General features: G+C 37.1%; 1 protein-coding gene across 2 annotated transcripts in view; it reads right to left on the bottom strand.

Annotated features, from left to right (window-relative positions):
- Positions 1 to 21,619, bottom strand: part of pcdh7b (protocadherin 7b) — a 213,493-nt gene that overhangs the window by 112,694 nt on the left and 79,180 nt on the right. For both annotated transcript variants that reach the window (XM_042341224.1, XM_042341217.1), the window contains exon 3: positions 727 to 943. In XM_042341224.1, the coding sequence (XP_042197158.1) occupies positions 727 to 943 (217 nt within the window). The remainder of the gene's footprint in view (positions 1 to 726; positions 944 to 21,619) is intronic.

The following is a 21,619-nucleotide window of genomic DNA, read 5'->3' as shown; positions in this document are numbered from 1 at the left end:
TCTAATAAGTCTTCAAGAAATGATGATGTTTTTTAGACAATAGGATAGTTATCATGACTTTTTGGCCACCCTGTATAAGTGAGTTATTGATCGGGAGTCTATCAAATCATGGTTCTAGGTCATGTGTAGTCTGTATAAGACCACATGCAATTACAAAACACAAAGCAAACATACAGCATATGATTTCATAAATGGTATAACGATATCACAATACAGGGCAACTCTATTATAACATGTTTATCTTGGTCCACAATCTCAGATGTTGTTTGTTATAATGAAGTCCATAAAAATTGCCAACTTCTAGGTCACTGCGGATGTCATATTCTATATGTGCTGATGTCATATTCTTTGCAAAGTCACATCTGTTCATTTCTTCCACGTAGTGCACATGCAGGAAATGAGATCAGCAGGACGTGGAAATTGAACATTATTTTATTCATGGTGAAATGCAGAGGCATTTAGTTGAATGTCACTGAATTTTATTATTATAGGGTATATGAATTGAAATTCCAGTCGCTATTATGCATAGCACCGTCGACAATGCACAGTTATCATGGGGAAATCCCCTTAGAGGACAACTCCAACAAAGGCATAACACCATCAATAATTTTAGCCCATTGTTTAATGTTTGGTTGGGATATCTGTGCTCTGAAAGTTTCACAAGGTGGTGTACTTACGTCATGGTCTGAGAATAAATGTATAAATGAATGATTTTTACACCCTTACCATTTTCCATATGCTCTGCTTCACCAACACTGCCATCAGGGGTGGTCCTCTCATAGTTGTCTTCTGGAAGTGGGAGTGAGCCTAATCTTGGTCCCGATGAGCTCTTGCTGCTGGGTGTTTCCGATTCTTCCAAACCGCTGTCATAACAGCTCTGCAGGGAGCCCTGGTGTGGATCCTGAGGCTGACTCACCACAGAGAAAGTCACTCGACGGAAAGGCTAGAAAAAACAATTATGTGTGTCACTGCTATATTTAAAACATAAAATCCTCATTGCTGTGTGTAAAAAAAAGTGGGCTGCTGAAACATTGAAAGGATGTACTCTATTCTCCTAATTTAACAGCAAATGTCACTACTCGTAACAATTACGCACATTGAAAGTCATTAGAACTGTTGTTGCTCTTTTCCTTTGCATCATATCTTTGTACAGTGATTAATCAGGATTACTCCTCTTTCATTCTTCTTTATCTACGTTTATTGTATTCCTGTAATCTCCTTTCAATTTTTATTTTATGTGTTCTGGACAGCATCAATATTATGAACCTTAACTCTCGTGGATACCTCAGCTCATTTTTCGATGTATTGTCAGTCGTTTCCACAACTTATAAGATCAGCCATTATCTTATAGAATGGTGGAATAGGCTCAAGGAGATGAATGACCTACTCCTGTTTCTATGTTTTCATTAACTTAACAAACTTCCTGAATTTAAATTACAAAGTAACATATTGATAAGTGGCAGCATCTATTACAGGGAGTATGAAGCCACTAATTTAATACAGCTTATGTATGCCCTTGAATGCTCAGCAGATGTCAGTTATATCTGACAAATTTACATAACGTATGGATGTTTCTGCTCCAAATATCATGTGGCAGGTTATGTATTGTTATGTTATCTTACAAGTTTAAATTATCCAAATCAGAGCATTGGCTACAAATCTACTGGGAGTAGGCTGAGTTAGCATCATTTCACAAGCTTGACCTTAACATGACCAAAAACACATCTCTGCTGTGCAGTTTCTTATTGCTTTCGGTGAACATGCAGCATCCAAGTACACTGATAACATTATCATTATACAATAGGATGGGTGATGGCTTCCATTCTAAATCAGTCAAACTGAGCAGATTCATTTATGTTTGGATTTCTAACCATATTTAGTAACTAAAGCATAGCCTCTCGTCTGCATAGAAATGATGGAGTGCAAAATGAGATTTAAGATGGGATAATTATCACCAATAATAAATATGATTCGCAAGTCAAATTTCTCCAACTCCCGTCCCAGTGTGTAAAAGTAAAGATTTGAATTCATAGTCTAGGTGACATTCCAGAGCAGTATTGGGTGAGTGCTGCATTGTTGGAGGTATCATCTTTCTGATGAATTGTTAAATTCTGTTTACCTGTTTGCAGATGAATATTAATGATCTTTGATATCATTTGAAAAGAGAAGCAAGTTTATACTGCTGTTCTGGCTAACAATTCTCTAAATGAGTTAATCATTCACCACATGGCTCTTTGTTGAATCTTGCTGTGCGCAAAATGGCTGCAGTGCTGACCACGTGCTAGTATTTAATGTAAAGTACATTGAAACATTTCTAAATACAAAGCACTGTAATAATGCAAGTCCTTTCTTTGCAATGCACAACACTGTTTTCATTTCACGTATGCTGAAAAGATGGCAACAGTGTATTTTTGTGATTATCTACTGAAGCAGGTTAGAGCAACTTTCCATTAAAACCAAAAAGACAGCAAGCTACAATTAATCAAGCAGTGTTTTATAGGAGACTGCATACTTTTGTAGGTCCACGATGTCACATTTAACCAAGTGATTCTCCCAGTGCCAATTATACCATCTGTGGAAATTTTCCCAGCCAGACCTGCTTTGTCAACCATGCCAAATTTCCCATCTGTTATAAAGTTCTCAGTTGTGCCATCTGTGCCAATTTTGCCAACAGTGTCATCTGTGTCACCTATGCCTGCTTTACAATTGTACCAACAGTGCCACCTGTGTTGCAAATGCCTGCTGTAGAGTTTTGTTCAATACAGTGAACTAGCTATGTAAGTTGTGCTGTCTCTCTGACTGTGGCAACTATATGAGTTCTATTCATTGCACCATCTAATTTGTTAAGTGTGCTAAAAGCGCATATAAACAAGCAGGAAGAATGGTTTCCTTTTACCTCCTATCTAAACAATCAAGTCACTAGTGCACTGAACAAAATGTTTTTCAATGCCTGCTATTTCTGTCAGTGCCATCATGCTCAATCGTGTTAATCAAATGTGTGTTTCACGCTAATAAATGACCCATCTGAGGCTAACTCATGAAATTGCAATTTTCCCCTTCCTAAGTAACTGAATGATCATAGAATACTTTAAATTAACATCTTCATAGATTGCTGCCAAGCACAGGGTTGCTAATGAATGCTAATCTCATTGTTAAATCAAAACAAATTTTGTGTGGATGTTTTGGAATCGTAACATTTATTTTGACTGAGAGAAAACAAGAACCTCGCTTTGTAATACAGTAAACTATATGTCTCACAAATTCTTTGAGACACCCTCCCAGCGTGAAAGGCGCTATGTAAATGTGAATTATATTGTAACTGACTTCAGTCTTTTGTCCATTATAGAACAAAAAGCCGCAAAACATTTCAAAAGTGACATTTTTATTATTTTGTATGACCAAAATTAGCATGAAGTAATCTTTTGTAACATTGTATGGGTGGAAACAGAAGAACGAAGGCAGGGTGAAACGTTAGGCAAGTTTCCTTTCTCCACATGCCTCTATTTACCGTTACCTCTGTTTAGTCGATTGGCGGATCACTTTCTGGGGATAAAAATCCCTTTTTTAAAAAAATGTTGTCACTCACTCCACGACTGTTTGTGGGACACCGCTGAGCGCAATTAGCTGCCAAGTTTTACCCACAAAATATACAGTCACTACACTTTGCAGAATATCCTGTGAAGCGCTTTGAGACGTCTCAAAGATGTGATAAGGCGTTATATCAAATACAAGGAATATTGCATTTATTAAGACAATTATTAAGATAAGTAATAGTTCCTGCCTGAAACTACATTTTTCAATTTAAATTATCCAATCTACAAAGGCATCCTGTTTATTTCAGCACTGTGAACTTCGGGAGCAGAGCCATGGCTCTCTACATGTTTCCACTGACTATGAGCAGAAAGTGGTACTATTACACACTGGTATTATAAAGCTTTATGTGAACTGTAAGTCAAGGTTATGAGTATTTCAGCACTGATCTTTAGGTATTCTTATGTCTGAGCAAAATTATTCAAAAACATCGTACTAAAAATAGTTAAAGGAACATCAAGCTCATCTCTTTGCTGCAAATCTTCAGGTCATGTGCTGCATTTCAATAAGTGATTCACTTTGCAAACGCTTAGAATACTTCAGTTTGTACAGCAACAGAATTCTAATGAACTTTTTCTTTACCTCCTTATGACCACGTGGAAGCTGCAAGCCAAAGGCAACAAAAGGACTCATTTAAGTTATTTCTGTGATGCTTCTATGAATTGAGCTATACTATTGCCAGATTTTCAGCAAATTCAGTCGGTTACCAGAATTCGCTTTCTGTTTGCTTATGTGCAGTATTCCTTAACAACATTTTTTGATTTCTAACTTAAAGAATTAGCGAATTGATTACAATTTGATCTATTTTCAGGGTTCCTTAAAATTAATAGAATATTTGTTATTATGTCTAGTTACTGGAAGGAATCCCCACTCAGATCACTTAAGAAATACTGCAAAATGTATCTGAATGTGTTTGCCCATACATATGTAGAAATGTATGATAGCACAGGCACATTTTAAAATATCCTCTATATCGCATCTTTACACACCTATTCTGTTGCCAACCACTAATTTGTTAATGCAACATTTTCAATCAGGATACTCAGAACCACTGTATTTAATTTAATTCCTTGCTTACGGTATATTGTGTTCACCAGCACAAATTATTTTACTGTTTATTTGTTTTGTAGTGGCTTTGGCTATGCTTTGGAGGATGGACAAGGATAATTTTGAAGAGCACAATGTTGTTTCTCCATGCAACTCGTCCAAGTCTTGAATGTTAAGAATTGCAAGAGAGTATATGATGTTTCTTCTCTTTCCCTGAGGAAAGCATCAGCTCCATAAAACCTCAAAGATAAATAACATTCACCGACGAAATAGTATATGTGCATGAACTCCAGATCACATGTGGTTCCCTTATCTATGGCAAACACAATCTCATACGGTTACACAATCATTGTACGAAGTTTGTTCCTTTCTATCCCAACGGTGTGCACACATCTCTTGCACTTTCCACTGGAACTTAGGATACACATTTGAAGGGTTAATTCATACCAAGCACCACTTCAAACTATAATAACCTTGGTAATGTGTCAGAATAATTTATTCAAAAGGCTCAACATACCTTCTGTTTATGAAGATAATGTTCTAATACACAGCAAAAAAATGTGATCATATTTTATTTTTAGCATCACATCCCTCAATGTCATCAGTAGAATAGCATTAATGGATTTGGCCTCATGCCATTGATTATCCTGTTACTGATACATCGTGACAGGGAATCAGAACCGTTAACCCTTCATCAGCAAGTACTCAGTGTTCCTTTAATTAAAAAGAGCTTTGCCGAAGTCAGTGGAAAAAAGTTTTAGTATTACAGAAGAAATCCTTCTGGGATTGTATATACATCAGAAAGGTTGATACCTGTTTGCAGTAAGTGACAATAAATAAGTAAACTATTGTATTTTGCATCAATCTAAAGTCTGAGCAACTGCAATGTTTACTGCTATTAAATGGTGAAGTTACGAATCTCACCTATGCTTATCATACGATTTCCTAATTACAAGGACACAGAGACCTGTATAAGGTCGGTAAATTTATTAAACTGGTAAGAATGTGGAACTCATTGCCAGAAGCTGTGATTGAAACAAAAAGCATCAACATATTTAAGAGGAAACCAGATATATTCATCAGGAGAATGAATAGAGATATATAGGAGAGGAGAGTACGAAGGGTGGAGACTTGTGTGGAGTATTAATACTGGCACAAATTGATTGAATAGCCTGTTTCTGTTCTGTATCATTTTATGCAATTCTTTGAAATTAAGTTAGCAGAATTGCGTATTACAGAATAGCTATATTAAACACATTTATTTCCATACAGACATGTATATATGTATTTATTTTGGGTTATTTTCACTGTAGCTGTGAAAGCTGCCCTGTTCCACAGATGGATGGATAGGATTCATGTTTACTTGAATCAAAAAGTGACATTTATAATGGATTTTTTCTTTTAAAAAATTGCAATTTCTAGTTATAGCTTGCAATTGCAAGCATTGTTACATGGTCAATCTTGGTTTATACCAGTATAAGCCAGTGTATATTGGGAGTGTAAATCTTTAGAACAACAACAACAACAAATTACATTTGTATAGTGGCTTTCATATCGGGAGAACATCCCAAGGCACTGGAGAACAAATTTGTACTACTGGCCTGAAGTCAAAAAGACAATCATCAGAGTAGGAGGGAGGAAGGAAGGGAGGGAGGAACTTAGCTATGAGGAGAAGTTGATTTGATTTGGGATGTTTAAAATCATATTGATAAAATAGACAGAGAATGACTCTTCCATCTGAAAAACAAATTCCAAATAAGAAGGTATAATTAAAGCTAAACCAAATGTGAAACCAGAAAACAATTCCACGCATTGAAGGGATGTGAGAATGTGAAAGGCCATTCATGCAAAACTGAATAAGACATTTAAAAGAACAACCTGGGAATTGAGGGGAATTAAGGGATATGGAGAAAGAGGAGGGATTAAGAAACTTAAAGAGCTGCAATGATCTAATTAAATGGTGGAGTAGGCTTGATGCATTGAATGGTGTATTACTGTTCTCATGTTTCCAAATAGCGCCTTGTGACATTTGTGGCCTTTGACAAGTGAATTCCTATGAATGGCCTATTGATAGAACATTTTAGTGTGAGGTTAGGACTTTCTTACATAGTGGTACATACATCAATACAACACAGAAATAAGTCATAATCCATGTCGGTGTTTGTACCACACAGGAGCTCCCATCCCTTATTGTGGAATCCTGTAGTTCAGTGGTTAAAACACTTGCCTCACAAGCGAGAGAACCTGGGTTCAATTCCTGGCCAGGGCGAAACATTGGGCAAGTTTGTTACTCCACACGCCTCTGTTTACCTAGAAGTAAGTATGAACCTGGTTGTTAGTCAATTGGCAAATTGTTTTTCCAGGGATAATAATTCCTCAAAAATAAAATAACAATAATTTGGTCTCTCAATCCACGACTGTTCGTGGGACACTGCTGTGCACAATTCACTTCCGCATTCTGCCATTAAATTACACAGTTAATTCACTTTGCAGTGTCTGTGAAGTACTTTGAAACGTCTCAAAGACATGATAAAGCGCTATATCAAAGGCAAAGATTATTATTATACTCTTATCACCAATATATCTCAAATCCTTTCTCCCTCATGAACATACGTTGAATCCATATATAGGTGGTCCAGAAGACAGATGTAACTTTGATATAACAAAGTGTACAAATATAGCTTAAGAAGAGTTTCAAGTTGATCCATAGATAAATATCTAATAAGGAGTAAACTGTAGGAATATGTGTGAAGGACCAGAAACTGGGACTGAAAGGATTGCTCTTAAGAGAGCCAACACAAACACGATGGGCTGAATGGCCTTCTTCTGTGCAGTAAATCTCTATAGTTCTAAGTTTGCAACAGCAGTTGTAAAGCCCATGTAGTGTTAGATACATCTGTGCCAAACACCGGATTGCAACTTCCACTGTACTGCAGTCTCTGTCAACACAATAGGAAAATTGTTATCATATTAACACAGAAACTACAGCATAACTGGCCTTTTCAAACAATAATTGTTGTGATGCATAGCTAACAATACTGTTGTCATACTAGAAATATCACAATTATTTCAATGACAACTGCTTAATCCTTTAGCATCCATTGGAAAGAGTTGAGAGCTGGTTACAGTCAAGAAATAGCTTTGATGTTTGCATCTCTATCTGTGATTTAGTATTCTTGCATGTATGACAAATTGAATCCTCACCCTTCATAAACACTGTGCATGTTTCAAACACATCCATACAATTGATTGTACATTCTGCTGGATGGAACAAGTCTGGAGCCTGAAGCAATGTATGATTAACTTGAGATACATGCTTCAATAGCTGAATTATTAAAGGCAAATGACCAATTTAATAATACAACCTATGTTTTATCATAAAATCCCTAAATACAATATTGTTATGGAATGTTTAAAAATGTCCAAGTAAAAAGAAAAAATGTAAAACATTCTCGGTTTGTTTTATGAAACATTGGTCTAAAAATGCGATACATGGATTAGAACATAGCCAAAATTTGCAGTCATACTGTTTAATAATTATCAGTTGGTTGAAAACCCTTCCCCTGACTTTGTAACAATGATATTGCCTGAAGATAACTAAAAGCTTTCTGTCATTATCAGTTCTATTGCTGCCGATGGAACATGGTGTTTCAGCACCACTTAACAGGACACTGTCTTAATTCTAAAAACTAAAGAATAAAAATATTTGCGGTAATTTCATTTTTAGATTTGAGAAAAATGTTATAACTTCCCAGTCAGCTGCGTAAAGCGCTTTCAGGCATCCTTTTTATTTTTATCAATTTGAGCTAATAACCCCTCAAAAAAAACGTAGTCACTCAATCCACGACTGTTTGTGGGACACTGCTGTGTGCAATTGGTTGCTGCGTTTTGCCCACAAATATACAGTCAACCCACTTGGCAATATATTCTGTGAAGCACTTTGAGATGTTTCAACGCTGTGCTAAGGCAATATGCAAGGATTATTATTATCCTCCCAATGTGAAAAACACTATATAAATGTGAATTTTATTATATTGTTATCATAGAGCACATGCTTCGTTGACAGTTTTAGAGCTGAAATTATTTTTTTTTAAAATGGCTACCTGGGAAGAATACAGTTGACAGCTAACTAAGGGTGTTTTTTGCTGGTTGTATTTTTGAAGCTCTAATTGACTTTCCAGCCTGTACAACTACATTATGTTAAATATAAAGTTCAATAAAGATAAATTCCAGGTAGTGCACATAAAGTAAAATAGGAGATACATTTACTCTATAAGATGGGATGGAATTTGCTTAGAAGGAAGCTGAAAGAGATCTAGGGGTGTGAGTTGACTCATTGCTCATCGGGTGAGTGTAAGACAGCAATAGATACTGCAAAAAGGATCTTGAACTACATTGTCAAATCAGTTGCATTCACATCCCGAGAAGTCATACTCAAGATGTACAGGGCTCTGGTCAAGAGAAAATGTCATAGATCCAGAGTAGGAAAGGGCATTCCAGGGCATAAAATAGAAGTATTTCTTTACCCAGAGGGTTAATTAAGAACTAGAATTAGGTTACGAGAATAGATCATCGAGGCCAGGGCGCTGGACTTAAGAATTTAAGAAGCAGCTCAATATTGTAAAGGAACAATCATAGAATCATAGAATTTTACAGCACAGAAAGAGGCATTCGGCCCATCGTGTCTGTGCCAGCTCTTTGAAAAGAGCTATCCAATTCAATCCCACTCACCCGCTCTCTCCCAGTAGCCCTGCAAACCTGTCCTCCCCAAATAATTATTTACTTCTCTCTTAAATGGAACAGTGAACATTTTGGAAAGATGAGATCAAATTGGCCAAAGGATCTTCTTCATCCAACACTTTCATGATCTTGTGATTTGTTATGCTCTAAGCAGCACTTTTCATTCCTGATTTAATTGAACTAGAATGGTTTGATGTCACATCAGTGGTGTTTTACATAAAATGTCTGCCCTCAGATCACCTCTAACTAGCCGTTCTGCATCATTTTAATAGAAATGAGAGATGACTGAAAGGCACTATTGAGTGTTTAACCATCTTCCTTGTTTGCATTTAAAATTATGTTACAATACAGAACCACAGTCATGACTTTGTTTCAATCAAAAACACCTTTTTCATTATCTTGGTAAGCTTCACACTCACTTTCCCTCAGCCCTAATATTCTCGATCAAAATCATGAATGTTTATTTAATAATAATAATAATCCTTGCATTTCATATCGTGCTTTTCACATCTCAAACTGCTTCACAGAACATACTGTTAAGTGAATTGTGTACATTGGTGGGTGAAACGCGGCAGCCAATTGCACACAGCAGTGGCCCACAAACAGTCGTGAATTGAAGTGACCAATTTATTGTTGTTTTTTTCTTGAGGGATTATTATCAGGCGTGCGGAGTAAGGAAACTTGCCCAAGGTTTTGCCCTGCCGGGAATCAAACCCAGGTCTCTCGCTTGTGAGGCGAGTGCTCTACTCACTGAGCTGCAGGACTCCACATATTCATTTAAAATATGACTTACGCAAATATTGCCTTAGCCTTCACTATAATTACAATTTTTGCTTCATGGCTGTTTGTGGGACATTGCTATATGCAAATTGGCTGCCACATTTCAACTATAAAAGCAGTTACTACACTTTACCGTAAATCCTGTGAAAGTGAATTGAGATGTTCTACAATGTAATAAGACACTATGAATTATTATTAATATTATTGTATCAAATATGACCACACTATGGTCACTAGAACATTAGTGTTCATCCAGTTTCAAAGTTAACAGTCATTTCTGGTGGCCTAATCCTTTATTGGTGTGAAAAATGTGATTTTTGATAAGTGATTGACTGTGAGATCAAATCTGTTATTGTGTTAAAAAGTCACTGATTACCCCCATGACATTCCTTTCACAAACTCAATTTCTGTTGTTTACTTCATGATATGTCCACTTTACCACTTGAATAGTGAATTCCTTTAAGATTATCAAATGACATTTGTGTGCACACTCCCTTGCTTGACAAAACAGCTTGCTGTCTGCTTGTCTACCTGGACCTGTTGTCAGTAGCAATTGCCAATTACTACTTTGTCAATATGGCCATGAACATCATAGATATTCAGCTTAATATTCTCCTTATACTGTTAGACCCAATTTTTAACAGGTTTACAGTTTTTTATATCAACAGTGTGCTCCTCTAGACAGTTATATCTATGGCTGGAGAATTAAACCAAATTTGGAATTTTCGAAGAAAAAATTGTTTCTGCTAGCTAAGCACAATGCCATTAATGAGTTGATATGAAAATCATTAATAATCTTAAATATGTAATTCTAACAGTATTCATTTGTACAAGGCTTAAAACATATGTATTCTCTTACATTACCAAAAGAGCTATCTAATCAGCACAACACTATGTATCAGTTTAAGAGTACTATCTGTCAAAATGCATTCTTTTTTTACAAGATTAATTCAGAAAATATATGTTACACTTGCAACCATCTCTCTTCTCTTTCTTTTTAACAGCTGACTGAGTCTTAACTTTAAATGACCTCAGGTAACAAGTGGACCTTAACAAGAAGACAAGTGCTGGGTGAATTAAATATTCACCACCACAAACATGGCATTGCAGTAAGCAAGGAAAATATACATGTTGTAAAATAAGTTCATCAGTATGTATAGATTAGTGATTTGAATAAAAGGATTCCAAACACAACAGGAAAGCCACACATTTTCAAAAACAAAATCTAGCTGCTGTATTTTTAATTCTGTAACAAAGAAAAAAGTTCTTTTTATAAATACAGCAGCTATAACATATAACACAATTAATATTAAAATGAGTTTATTTTAGTACCTATTTGTGATATTCTTCAAACAAGCCCTTGAATTATATTATTCATTCACTGCTTTTACTTTGTTTTCATGTTAGAATATTGTTATGTCCATAATCTCCTATTACTCATTCTGCCTTCACTTTAATAGATGAATGAATCCAACTCTTTAATCTATTACACTGACATGTCATTGATAAAGCAACTATGTGATATCCAACTACCATTTATCATATCCTCTACTTGTTTATGTTGCAAAAGCCCCCATAAATGTGCACTGTCAATGCCACACATCATGTATATGAAGCAAATTTAAATGCTGGTAGGTCATAGGAAATGTACAATATCAACAAACATGTAAACCTTTACTTCTGTTAAGGTGTCTGTCTGTATACCTGTGGCTACTATAAAATCAAACTGCAGACAACTCATATTAAGTGAATGGCTGTTTTTCACCACAATTCATTGATTGCTGGAGGCATGTGTGGGTGGACATTGGGTTGAAGACAGGATTGGGTCAAGCTGCAAAGCTCCTCACAATTGAATAGCCTGCCAACCTGCAGTAAAGTGTACTTTATATACTGTAAAGTGAATTGATTGTATGTTTGTGGGTGAATGGAAGATTAAACAAATTGCAATATGCTTCTTAATATTATTACTTTTAATTTGCTGTAAATGTAGAATATTAAAATACCGTCAGTTTTGCAACAGGCCACACACACTTCGATTGGAAATTTGAAAAGAAAATCTATAATTTAGGCAAAAATATTGTTTTTATTTATTAGGAAGAAACCAGCATCATTCAGGCAATCCTGGGGAATATAATGGTCAAAAATAAAGGATATCTTATATTTCAATTTGTACATATTTACCAGAAATATTGGGGTGAAAATTGTGATATTCCCAAATATGTTACAATTATTGTTCAAAGAATGAGGTTCAAGGTGTTTTAAAATAACACCTAGCTCCAACTTCTGAATGATGGCAGCCCCAATCTATGCTGAAACGTCTTGACAGTGGTCATTTTCTATTTGCGCTTAATGAGGAGGATTGTCAAGGAAGAGAGGCCTGAATTGTTCCTGGTTATGGGAAAAGTGCCTCAATGCTGCTTTGTACAATGAACCAAAAATGAAGGTTCCACCATAAAATTAAAAGTTAAAGAATAAAGCTTTTATACAATTGACGCTCGCAAAAACAAAAATTGTGACATTATGATTTATATCTGACCTGGAAGGAGAAATTACTCTCCTGAAGTCAGGAGAAATGGGTGGGGTGGGCGTGGGAGGGGGTGGGAAAGAGGAAAATTCATTCACAAAATTGTCAGTAGAACAGATTTTTCAGAACACAAAATCTATTTTAAAAATCTGTCTGGTGTGATAAGTATTACCAGAGACGATTATCACATCATATGTCACATTTTGGACACTAGTAACACATTTTAAAATTGTCCCTTACTCTTATTTGCAAATGTTTTGTATCTGGTTGAACACCCATAAGTTGATTGATTTGCTCGCATCAGGAAATTAAATTGATTAACGGATACCGAAATACCAAACGTGTTGAGCAATATTCAGTTTACATTGATGAGCCATGTTTTGGATCCCATGGCTTGTCTCCTTAAGAGCCAGTTTAACTCCAGGGAGACACCACTTACCTCCTTACAAAGCAAAATATTTTTGGAAATCACTTCACAAGAACAGTATGACAATAGTGAAGAGCAGCTCCTCACAAAATGTTACCTTCCAGTCTGCCTCTGAGCAGGAGTATGAAAGCATAGAACACAGGAGTTCTCAGAGACACCAAGATGTAGTCAACCATCTTTATTTACATTTCAAACTAAGTCGTAACCATGGATGATATCCTCCTACTTTAGCAGGGAAAGATATGTCCTTTGAATCAAGGCGGAATTCAATCCCCTGACCTTACACTGATGAAGCAATGGTTAACCTTTCTGAGACTGCAGTTTATTTTACTATTTTAGAAATGTTCATTTTCATAAGTTCAATTTGAAATGCCCTTAAGAATAATGAAATTGATAGAAAATAACCGACTGTAGCCATTCTAATCTTTCAAACAGTTTGCCATGATCAGAGAAGTTACATGGTGATATTTCCTGAACGTAATAAAACTCTTGACATTTCACAGGTTTTCAAGATCTATTTCTGAATAATGCAACAAGAATGATCCCCTGCATTGTGTGCAGCAGCAGTTCACTGTTATTATTCATGTCGTTGAAACCAACACTGAAGCCTCTTAACTGCTGGTGGAGGGCAATTAGTGCATTTTCCCTTATGTCTAACTTTTCTGGGTTGTCTGGTTCTGCTCACAGGCAGCTGATGTAGAGATGTTTCTGACATGGTACTAGTTGGGGTTTCAACAATACAAGAGGGGGAAGTGGAGTATCTAATTGGCAGACCATTTAAGCAAGCCATTTATCTAATTATTTACTGGCTGGAACGGATTGCCAGGGAGCATAGTGAGGCCAGGACATTGGACTGATTTAAAAATAACAGCTCAATGTCCTGTAGCTCAGTGGTTAGAGCACTCGCTTTGCAAGCGAGAGACCTGAGTTCAATTCCAGGCAGAGTGCGAAATCTTGGGCAAGTTTCCTTACTCCACACGCCTAATAATAATCCCTCCAAAAAACCCAAAACAATAATAAATTGGTCATTTTCAATCTATGATTGTTTGTGGGACATTGCTGTGCGCAATTGGCTGTTGCGTTCGCCCACAAATATACAGTCAATTCACTTTACAGTATATTCTGTGAAGCGCTTTGGGACGTCCTCCCGACGTGAAAAGCGCTATATCAAATGCAAGGATTATTATAATGGGAAGACAGTTGGGTAGGTATTTTGAAACGATGAGATCAAATGGACTAAAAGGCCTTTTTCCATCCAAACCCATCTTATGATCTTTATTTGATTCTTATTTGGTCCTTGGCTGTTCCCTGAAGAATTATTGACCCAATACCTGGTAGGAAAGTTATGTGATATGGCTTTGATGACAATCGTTCTGTCATCATCATGTTAGAAGAGAGAGAGGCAAATGCCCACAGAAGACGATACCTACTGTAGAGATTCTAAACCTTCCGACTATCCACCCGGATCTCAATGAGGTGCTCTGTAAGAAGAGCCTGAGGCTGTCCTGTTAAGACTGTGGTAGAACTGTGCCATAAAGGGGTAGAATATTTGAGGGAATACTCGGTGGATAGGACTACTCTTCCAGTGGCTGTAAAACAAAGCAGAATTTCCTTGCTTTGCCCTTTCTGCACACTTCCTCCTTCCAGGAACTCAATGTAAATCAGCTAAGGTTCTGTGTGTCTAACCATCTGGTATGTAATGGATGCTTTTCCTCAGATGTGTGAGAGGAGTTGCTTCCACCTCCAGGGTCCCAGAAAGACAAATATCAAATCCGCAGTGATTATTGACTGTTAGGGGAGCAGTGAGGGTGCTGGCGACAGCAGATTGTACCACGTGCCAGTGAGGAGCCTGGTAGACACAGAGAGATCCCTCAAAGAAAGGGATCCACTTCCACAATGGCCAACTTGTTTGCCATGGTCAACAGAAGAAATGACATGTAACTGCACCGTTCTCAGGAGACACACACACTTCTTTAGGTTTGACCTGTATCTACTGTCTTACAACCCTTCTCTTCTGAACATGTTTTATTTTTGAGATGTGTTGGGGAATAGTAAATCAGTGCAGGAGATGGTGCTATTTGTCAGGTTATGGCTCAGTTATGGATTGCTTCATTTACTGTACAGCCCGTGGCATTTGTGAGCAGGAGCGGCAGCATGAGGGAGAGAGAACAGTTCCGCCCATGATGATTTTGCTGTGAGAGATGTGCAGGCAGTCAGTCCCCAGATCATTGCATACAAATTAGTAGAAATAATAGAAGCAGGCAACATCAATAATAATTTACACTTAGATGGTATTTTCATGTTGAGAGAACATCTCTGCTTTACAGAGGCTGAATGGGAGCCCAGGCTGAGAAGGGAAAAGGGGAAGGCAAAGGGATATCCGGAAGGAGTTCCAGAGGAAGGGGGCAAAGTGACCAAAAGCTCATCTATGAAAGTGGTGGTATGGAGCAGGTGGCGGCTTGAAGCAGACTGAAGGTGGTGAACCGGACAACGTGGGGTAGTTGTGTCACAGGACATTGCAGAGATAGGGTGGTGCAAGGCCTTGAAAGCTTTTGAAGGTGAGGATGAAGATCATAAAGTTGATTTGCTTTGGGATAGGAAGCCAGTAAAGCCAGATGAGAATCAAGCTTCTAATGAGAATGCTGCCAACTGAGCTAGGCTGACGACTATTCCAAAGTTGAGGTTGTTCAGAGCAATGTTGTGTCTTAACTCAGGCTTCACAATATGCATGGATATAGCACCCATTATTGTTCTTCATGTCTTTAAAGGCTGTCATTACAGAAATCACCCATGCTGTCTCCATGAAACAAAATCTGGGAAATGCAGGAAAATATAGGACAGGAAAAGATCTTTACAGTCGATCTGAACATTTTTAAAAACCCAAATCCTACATTGTTCTATCCCTCAAACCATTCAATCAATGCTCATCCAAAACAGCAATATACTGCAATTCTTTCTTGAAACCTTTTGTTGCCTCTATGAATGGAGAAAAGCTAGAAGAACTATGATCCTTGTCAGAATGACCTGGCATTTAAGTGATGGAGGTATTCAATGGGATTTACATTATCATGTAGTGTGTTTGCGAGCAAATGCAGAAAAAGACTTTGCTAGATATGTTTTACATGAAGTCAGAACCTCTTTAAGGCTCTTGTGTGCCAGAAAACTTGCCATTTTCTGCAAACTAATGATTAATATGCAAAAGGTTAGTCTGTTTGATTTCCTGACAATGACTTCTGAGAATCTGAAAACGGCATTTGAGTAGGAACATTTGGGCATGTGACTCCTGCATATTAACAACTTCAGTGGCAACGGGATGCACATAGCACATAAATTACCACATAACCTGACCTGAGATATAGCAATGTTCTGTCTACACTCCTTAATCACAAGAACAAATCCTGACATCAGGAGTGGCCCATCTAAAGGTTGTTTAAACCTGCTTAAGATGAGAAGACAGGAAGAAGCAATGACTTGTGTATCATTCATTTCTAAATGTCTGCTATCCAAGTGAATTCTAGATTGAACATGTGAGTATATCTCCAAAGGACATTCTCATGAGTTTAAGAATGCAATACAAAAAATGCAAAAAATGCATGAATAATCTCTAGATTGCTGTCCAAATGCTAAAAACTGTTAAATCCTAAATGCTGAATATATATTTTGGCAAAATGTGTGTCATACATTTGTGGAACTCTCAGTCTGGTTTGGAAACTAGCATAGTGATGGGTTTATGCATGTGTCAAATATACCCGACTGAATAATATATAATCTTTTTCTTTAAGGTTTATATTTTGATTAATTTAATGCAACTTATTTTTTGTTATATTGTAAAGAATTTGCAATAACAACAATAGAAGGATAGTCATGAAAATATTCTTTGGCAATTGAAAACTAAGTCTCACAACCAGATCAGTGATAGAACAAAGGCTCTTAGTCACAATTCTGGGAGATCCTGATTGGAAATGTTGCTCCCATCATCATTAAGCCCAAGGGAATATTAAAACGTCTCAGGAGCTTCCTGGTTGGTTTGCACTGCTGTGGTGCAGTGACTTTACAGTTGACATTAATATTTTACATTTATAATAGATAAGAGTATGTTCTTGATGAGGGATACGAGTATTGGTGAGATTCAGATAGGATATTCTGGGCTTCAATACCCTTCCCTGCAGATACAAATATCAAATGCAAGGATTATTATTATTATTATAATACCTCCTCAGCTGTAGTTCTCTTATTCCATGTCCTATCTCCTCCTTGGATAATACAGTATAATTGCAGCTTCACTTGCAGTATGATGCACATTCTGCCCAAACTGCAACACTTTGAAAAGATCTCAAAAATGTCTGCTCCAACCATGATTAAAGGCTATGCCTTTTCCGAGGCTAGTTAGCCTCGGAAAAGAAAAAGAAATATCTATTTCTTGCTTTCATTCAAAACATCAACAAAAATGCCTTATTCATTGTTTTCAGTAACTGCAAATAGTTTTCCAACTTTATTTGCAAACAACAAAATATTTCTGCCACTGAAACTTTGATTTTCATCCTGCCACTATTCATATATCAATTTTACTGACAAGATGACAATCTTCCTTTCTTTGACAATTGAGCCTCTTATTATCATGCTGTACCTTGTTTCTCATATTATCTAGGATAGGAGAATAAGACTACAATGTCATTCAGAATAGCTGGCTGGCTTGCGGCACAGAGGCACTAAGCACTGGAGCACCACCGTGCGATAAGATAGAGGTTTCATTTCTGTACTTTGTAAAAATTCCTGCTTTGAGAAATGCTGAGCAACTGGAAACTATCAATGTCTCCCTGCATGGGGGAAACACATGAAAAATTGCATGGTCCTCGCCATCAGTTCAGCAGCATCAGGTTGCTATCATGTGCCTCCCAAACAGCTGGTCAAACAGAGCCCTGGCAGAGGTCAAGAAGCAGGCTGTGTGCCCAGCTACTCACTCAGCAGCTGAGGTGCAGTACTTGGCAGTACCTACAAACACAGTAGAAAGAACACTTTTGAATTCAGAAATATAACCATGAAAATGGAGGGAAAGGGCATCAATTTGTGGTGTTCGTAACTATTTTCTTAAAATAAATCCTGTTAAAGTTGTCTCTGATCTACTGAAACACTAGAGCGAAATTCTTCAGAGGTTATGGAGTGATATACAATCCAGTTACAAGAGGTAGTCTCGCATTCTTACTACTCAGATCCTTTATTAAGCTATTCCATTAAAAAATACTGCAATGGAAATAGCAATATTGCTAGGATTAAGCCACGCTATTTCCTATATGTGCTTATCTGGAAGATTTTCTTGCTCATAAATGAAAAATTCTGATCAATGAAGGTTACTATGTGACAAATATATCTGAGAGTAACAGAACAGGTCTTCGGATAGCCTAGAGAGTAAGACAATTGATAATAACAATCTTTAGGATTTGATATAGTGCCTTTGACCACCACTGGAAAGTACACATGTGTTTGAATGCTTGGTGAGGACTAGATTGGCCTCAGATTTAATGCTCCAAAGATGTAATGTAATGCTTGCTACTACATCTTTTTAACCAGATGTTAAGAGCATTAACATGCCAAATCATTGTGACTTTCTATCCTTGTGATGGGACTTCCCAATTCTTTTCAAAATTAAATCTCCCTTCTATTTTCCGTAGCTTTCAGATCTTAATTGTAGGAAACACTACAGAAGCAACTAAGGAATAATGACTACTTGATAATTGTCACCAGGGGAAGGGGCAACTCATTCCTGTATAACCCGTACCACAGTTAAAATATAAATCAGTCCAACCATTGACCAAGAGAAAACGAATAACAGTAACAGAAGTAAAAGGTAATTATTTGTGATTCTTTTCAATACTCTTGGGCAAACAGACAAACATTACTGAGAGAACAGGACAAACAGTAGTGTGGGATGCTACCACTGGCGCTAATTATCACATCACCTAAACACGGGATTATCAGTAGTCAATAGTTATCATGGAGTTCAGGGGTGAAACCCTCAACGTCCCATCCCAATCCTTCTGGTCAGTAATAACAATGTGATAATTTTCATTGGTGACAATATCACATGCAAATTTCTTCTTAAAGTTTCAAATGGGCCTTGGATTGAAGTTAATCGTATGTCACTTAAGAGCATTAACCTGCACTTATACCCAAACCATTGTAATAGTATTTTAAAAATAATTTCAGCACATCTGTGTTGTGATATTTTGACCTGAGTACTGTGTTCTAAGTACATTTGATATGTTTCTGGTTGTGTATTAGTCGCTGAGAACAACTTAGATGAGCAATCATACTTAAAAAATGCAGTGCAAAATCGTTGCCTCTCATATTTGGTTACATGGAGAGTGGCTCAGATTTCATGTACTGGTTCATACATTTCTTCAGCAATGAAATGTTAGATCCATAAAGGAAAATATTTATATTTATAGATTGCAAGTGATTTAGAAAAAGGCAGACAACAGCAGCAAACAGATGGATAAAACAGAATCCCTTATGCAGTGGAGTGATTACATATTTAGACTGATAGATTCAGAATCTTCTTTGAAAAAAAATGGAAACTCTGATAAACCTATTGTTTTCTGCAATGTTTCCCACAATGGGTTCAGCAAACCTCTCACCCCCATTCACATCCGGTTCCACTGCTTCCTCACCCCCAGCAAATCAAGTTCAAGATGCTTGTCATAACCTGTAAATCCCTCCATGGTCTTGCCCCACGCTAACTCTGCAACCACCCAAACCTTCTAACCCAGCCACTCTATCCACTACCCAGTGTGAAGGGGGATGAATAAATTAAAGTTGTTGTTGGCTCTTTTTAAAGAAAAATAGGGTAATTAATTAACAGGAAATAGCCTGGCATTTTGGAATTCTATCTTCAAAACTGATTCTGCTAGAAAATGGCACTGTGTTAAGTAGATTTCATTTTATTTACTGCCATTGATTTTAATTCATTCTGCTTTGAACAGATCTTGGTCACCTGAGAAACTCAGTGAGAATTCCAATTCTTTTGACCTAAACTCATTATATCAGACATGATGCAGCAGGTTTCAAACCGCACCATGCCAGGATCACTCCAGGAAATGACTTTAAATCACAGTTGATAGTCATACTCTCTCATCTTGAAATCCTAGTAGGAAATATTAACACTCAATTGGAAAAGCTTTCATAACTCAAGACTCGGGGAGAGGAATATAATGAGAACACACTTTTGTTCAAACAAACATTCCACTTGTAAAGTTGAAACAGAAAATTATATTATGCCTTGAAAAAACGTGTAAGGGTGATTTTCAATAAAGGCACAAACTTCAGTCATGATGAAGTATTTATACATTTCCTGGAGAATTTGAATTGTAAATTGTAATAGTCTTCTGACAAGCTCTTTAGACCCATTTTGAAGTTCTTTGAAGGATACACTTTTCCAATGCTCTACTCGCCAGCTTCCCTAGCTACATGTTCCCTGAGTTCCAGTTGATTCATATTCTCTCCCACTGCCGCCATCCCCCATTCGTCCTACCTCCCTAGCTTTCTTTCAACATACCCACAGCTCAGATGCCCATCCAGCACAGTCAAGCTGACCTCCTGACATGAAAGGCGCTATATAAATGTAAATTATACTGTTTCGCTGCTAAGCTCCAGTGGCTCCGTTGTCTTAGCAGATCAATTTTTAAAATGCTTATTCTGGTCTTGTAATTCTTCCATGATCTTGTCCCACACTATTTTTGCACTCTGCTTCAGCCCTATTTTCCTGGCCCATAATTTCTCTTCTTCCAGTTCCACGACTTCAATTCCTAAAACCACCTTTTTTTGTGTGCCTTTGATCATCTTTAAATCTCCCTTTTGCTTGCTCAGCATTCACCTCTACATTTGTTATTTGGTTTGAGACATTCCTTTACTTCAAAGGCATTATCAAATGTAGCTGTTATTATTAATATTGTTTTTCAAATTGAACAGCATGTTCCTAATAATCTGTTATCATTTGTAGCAGAATAACACAAGCAATGCGAGAACACATGTTTCCACCCATAATACACAAAGCTTTAAGGAGAAATCACACATATCTAATCATGTATATCCACCAACCAATTATTTAGCCCTGTGTTTTTTTTATCCAAAGTGAAGTTCTGCTTTTCCAAATCTTTGTTTCATAAGATTGTACAAGAGGATATACCAAGGCAATAGATAGAAGAGGGCACAGATTTAGAGTTGCAAAGGGTAATTCTTAGGTTAAATACTCAGAGGTTTTTGACTGGAACAGGTTAGCAGAAAGTGTGGTTAAGACCAGGACACTGGACTTGTTTAAGACATAGCTTGATGCTGTGATGGGAGTACAGTGAAATACGCATTGTGGAGGGATGAGACCAGATGGGCCAAAGGACCTTCTTCCCCCAAACCAATCTTGTGATCTTGTGACTGGAAAAGACCATTGGAGTCCATCAATCGGTCACCAAGTAAAATAAAATACACATGCAATCTCTAAGGTTCAAATTCAAATGAAT

The sequence above is a fragment of the Callorhinchus milii genome, unplaced genomic scaffold (genome assembly GCF_018977255.1).
Source record: "Callorhinchus milii isolate IMCB2004 unplaced genomic scaffold, IMCB_Cmil_1.0 Scaffold1, whole genome shotgun sequence".
Taxonomy (NCBI): Eukaryota; Metazoa; Chordata; class Chondrichthyes; order Chimaeriformes; family Callorhinchidae; genus Callorhinchus; species Callorhinchus milii.
The sequence above is the reverse complement of the archived record's forward strand: the minus strand, read 5'-3'. Positions and strand labels throughout refer to the sequence as shown.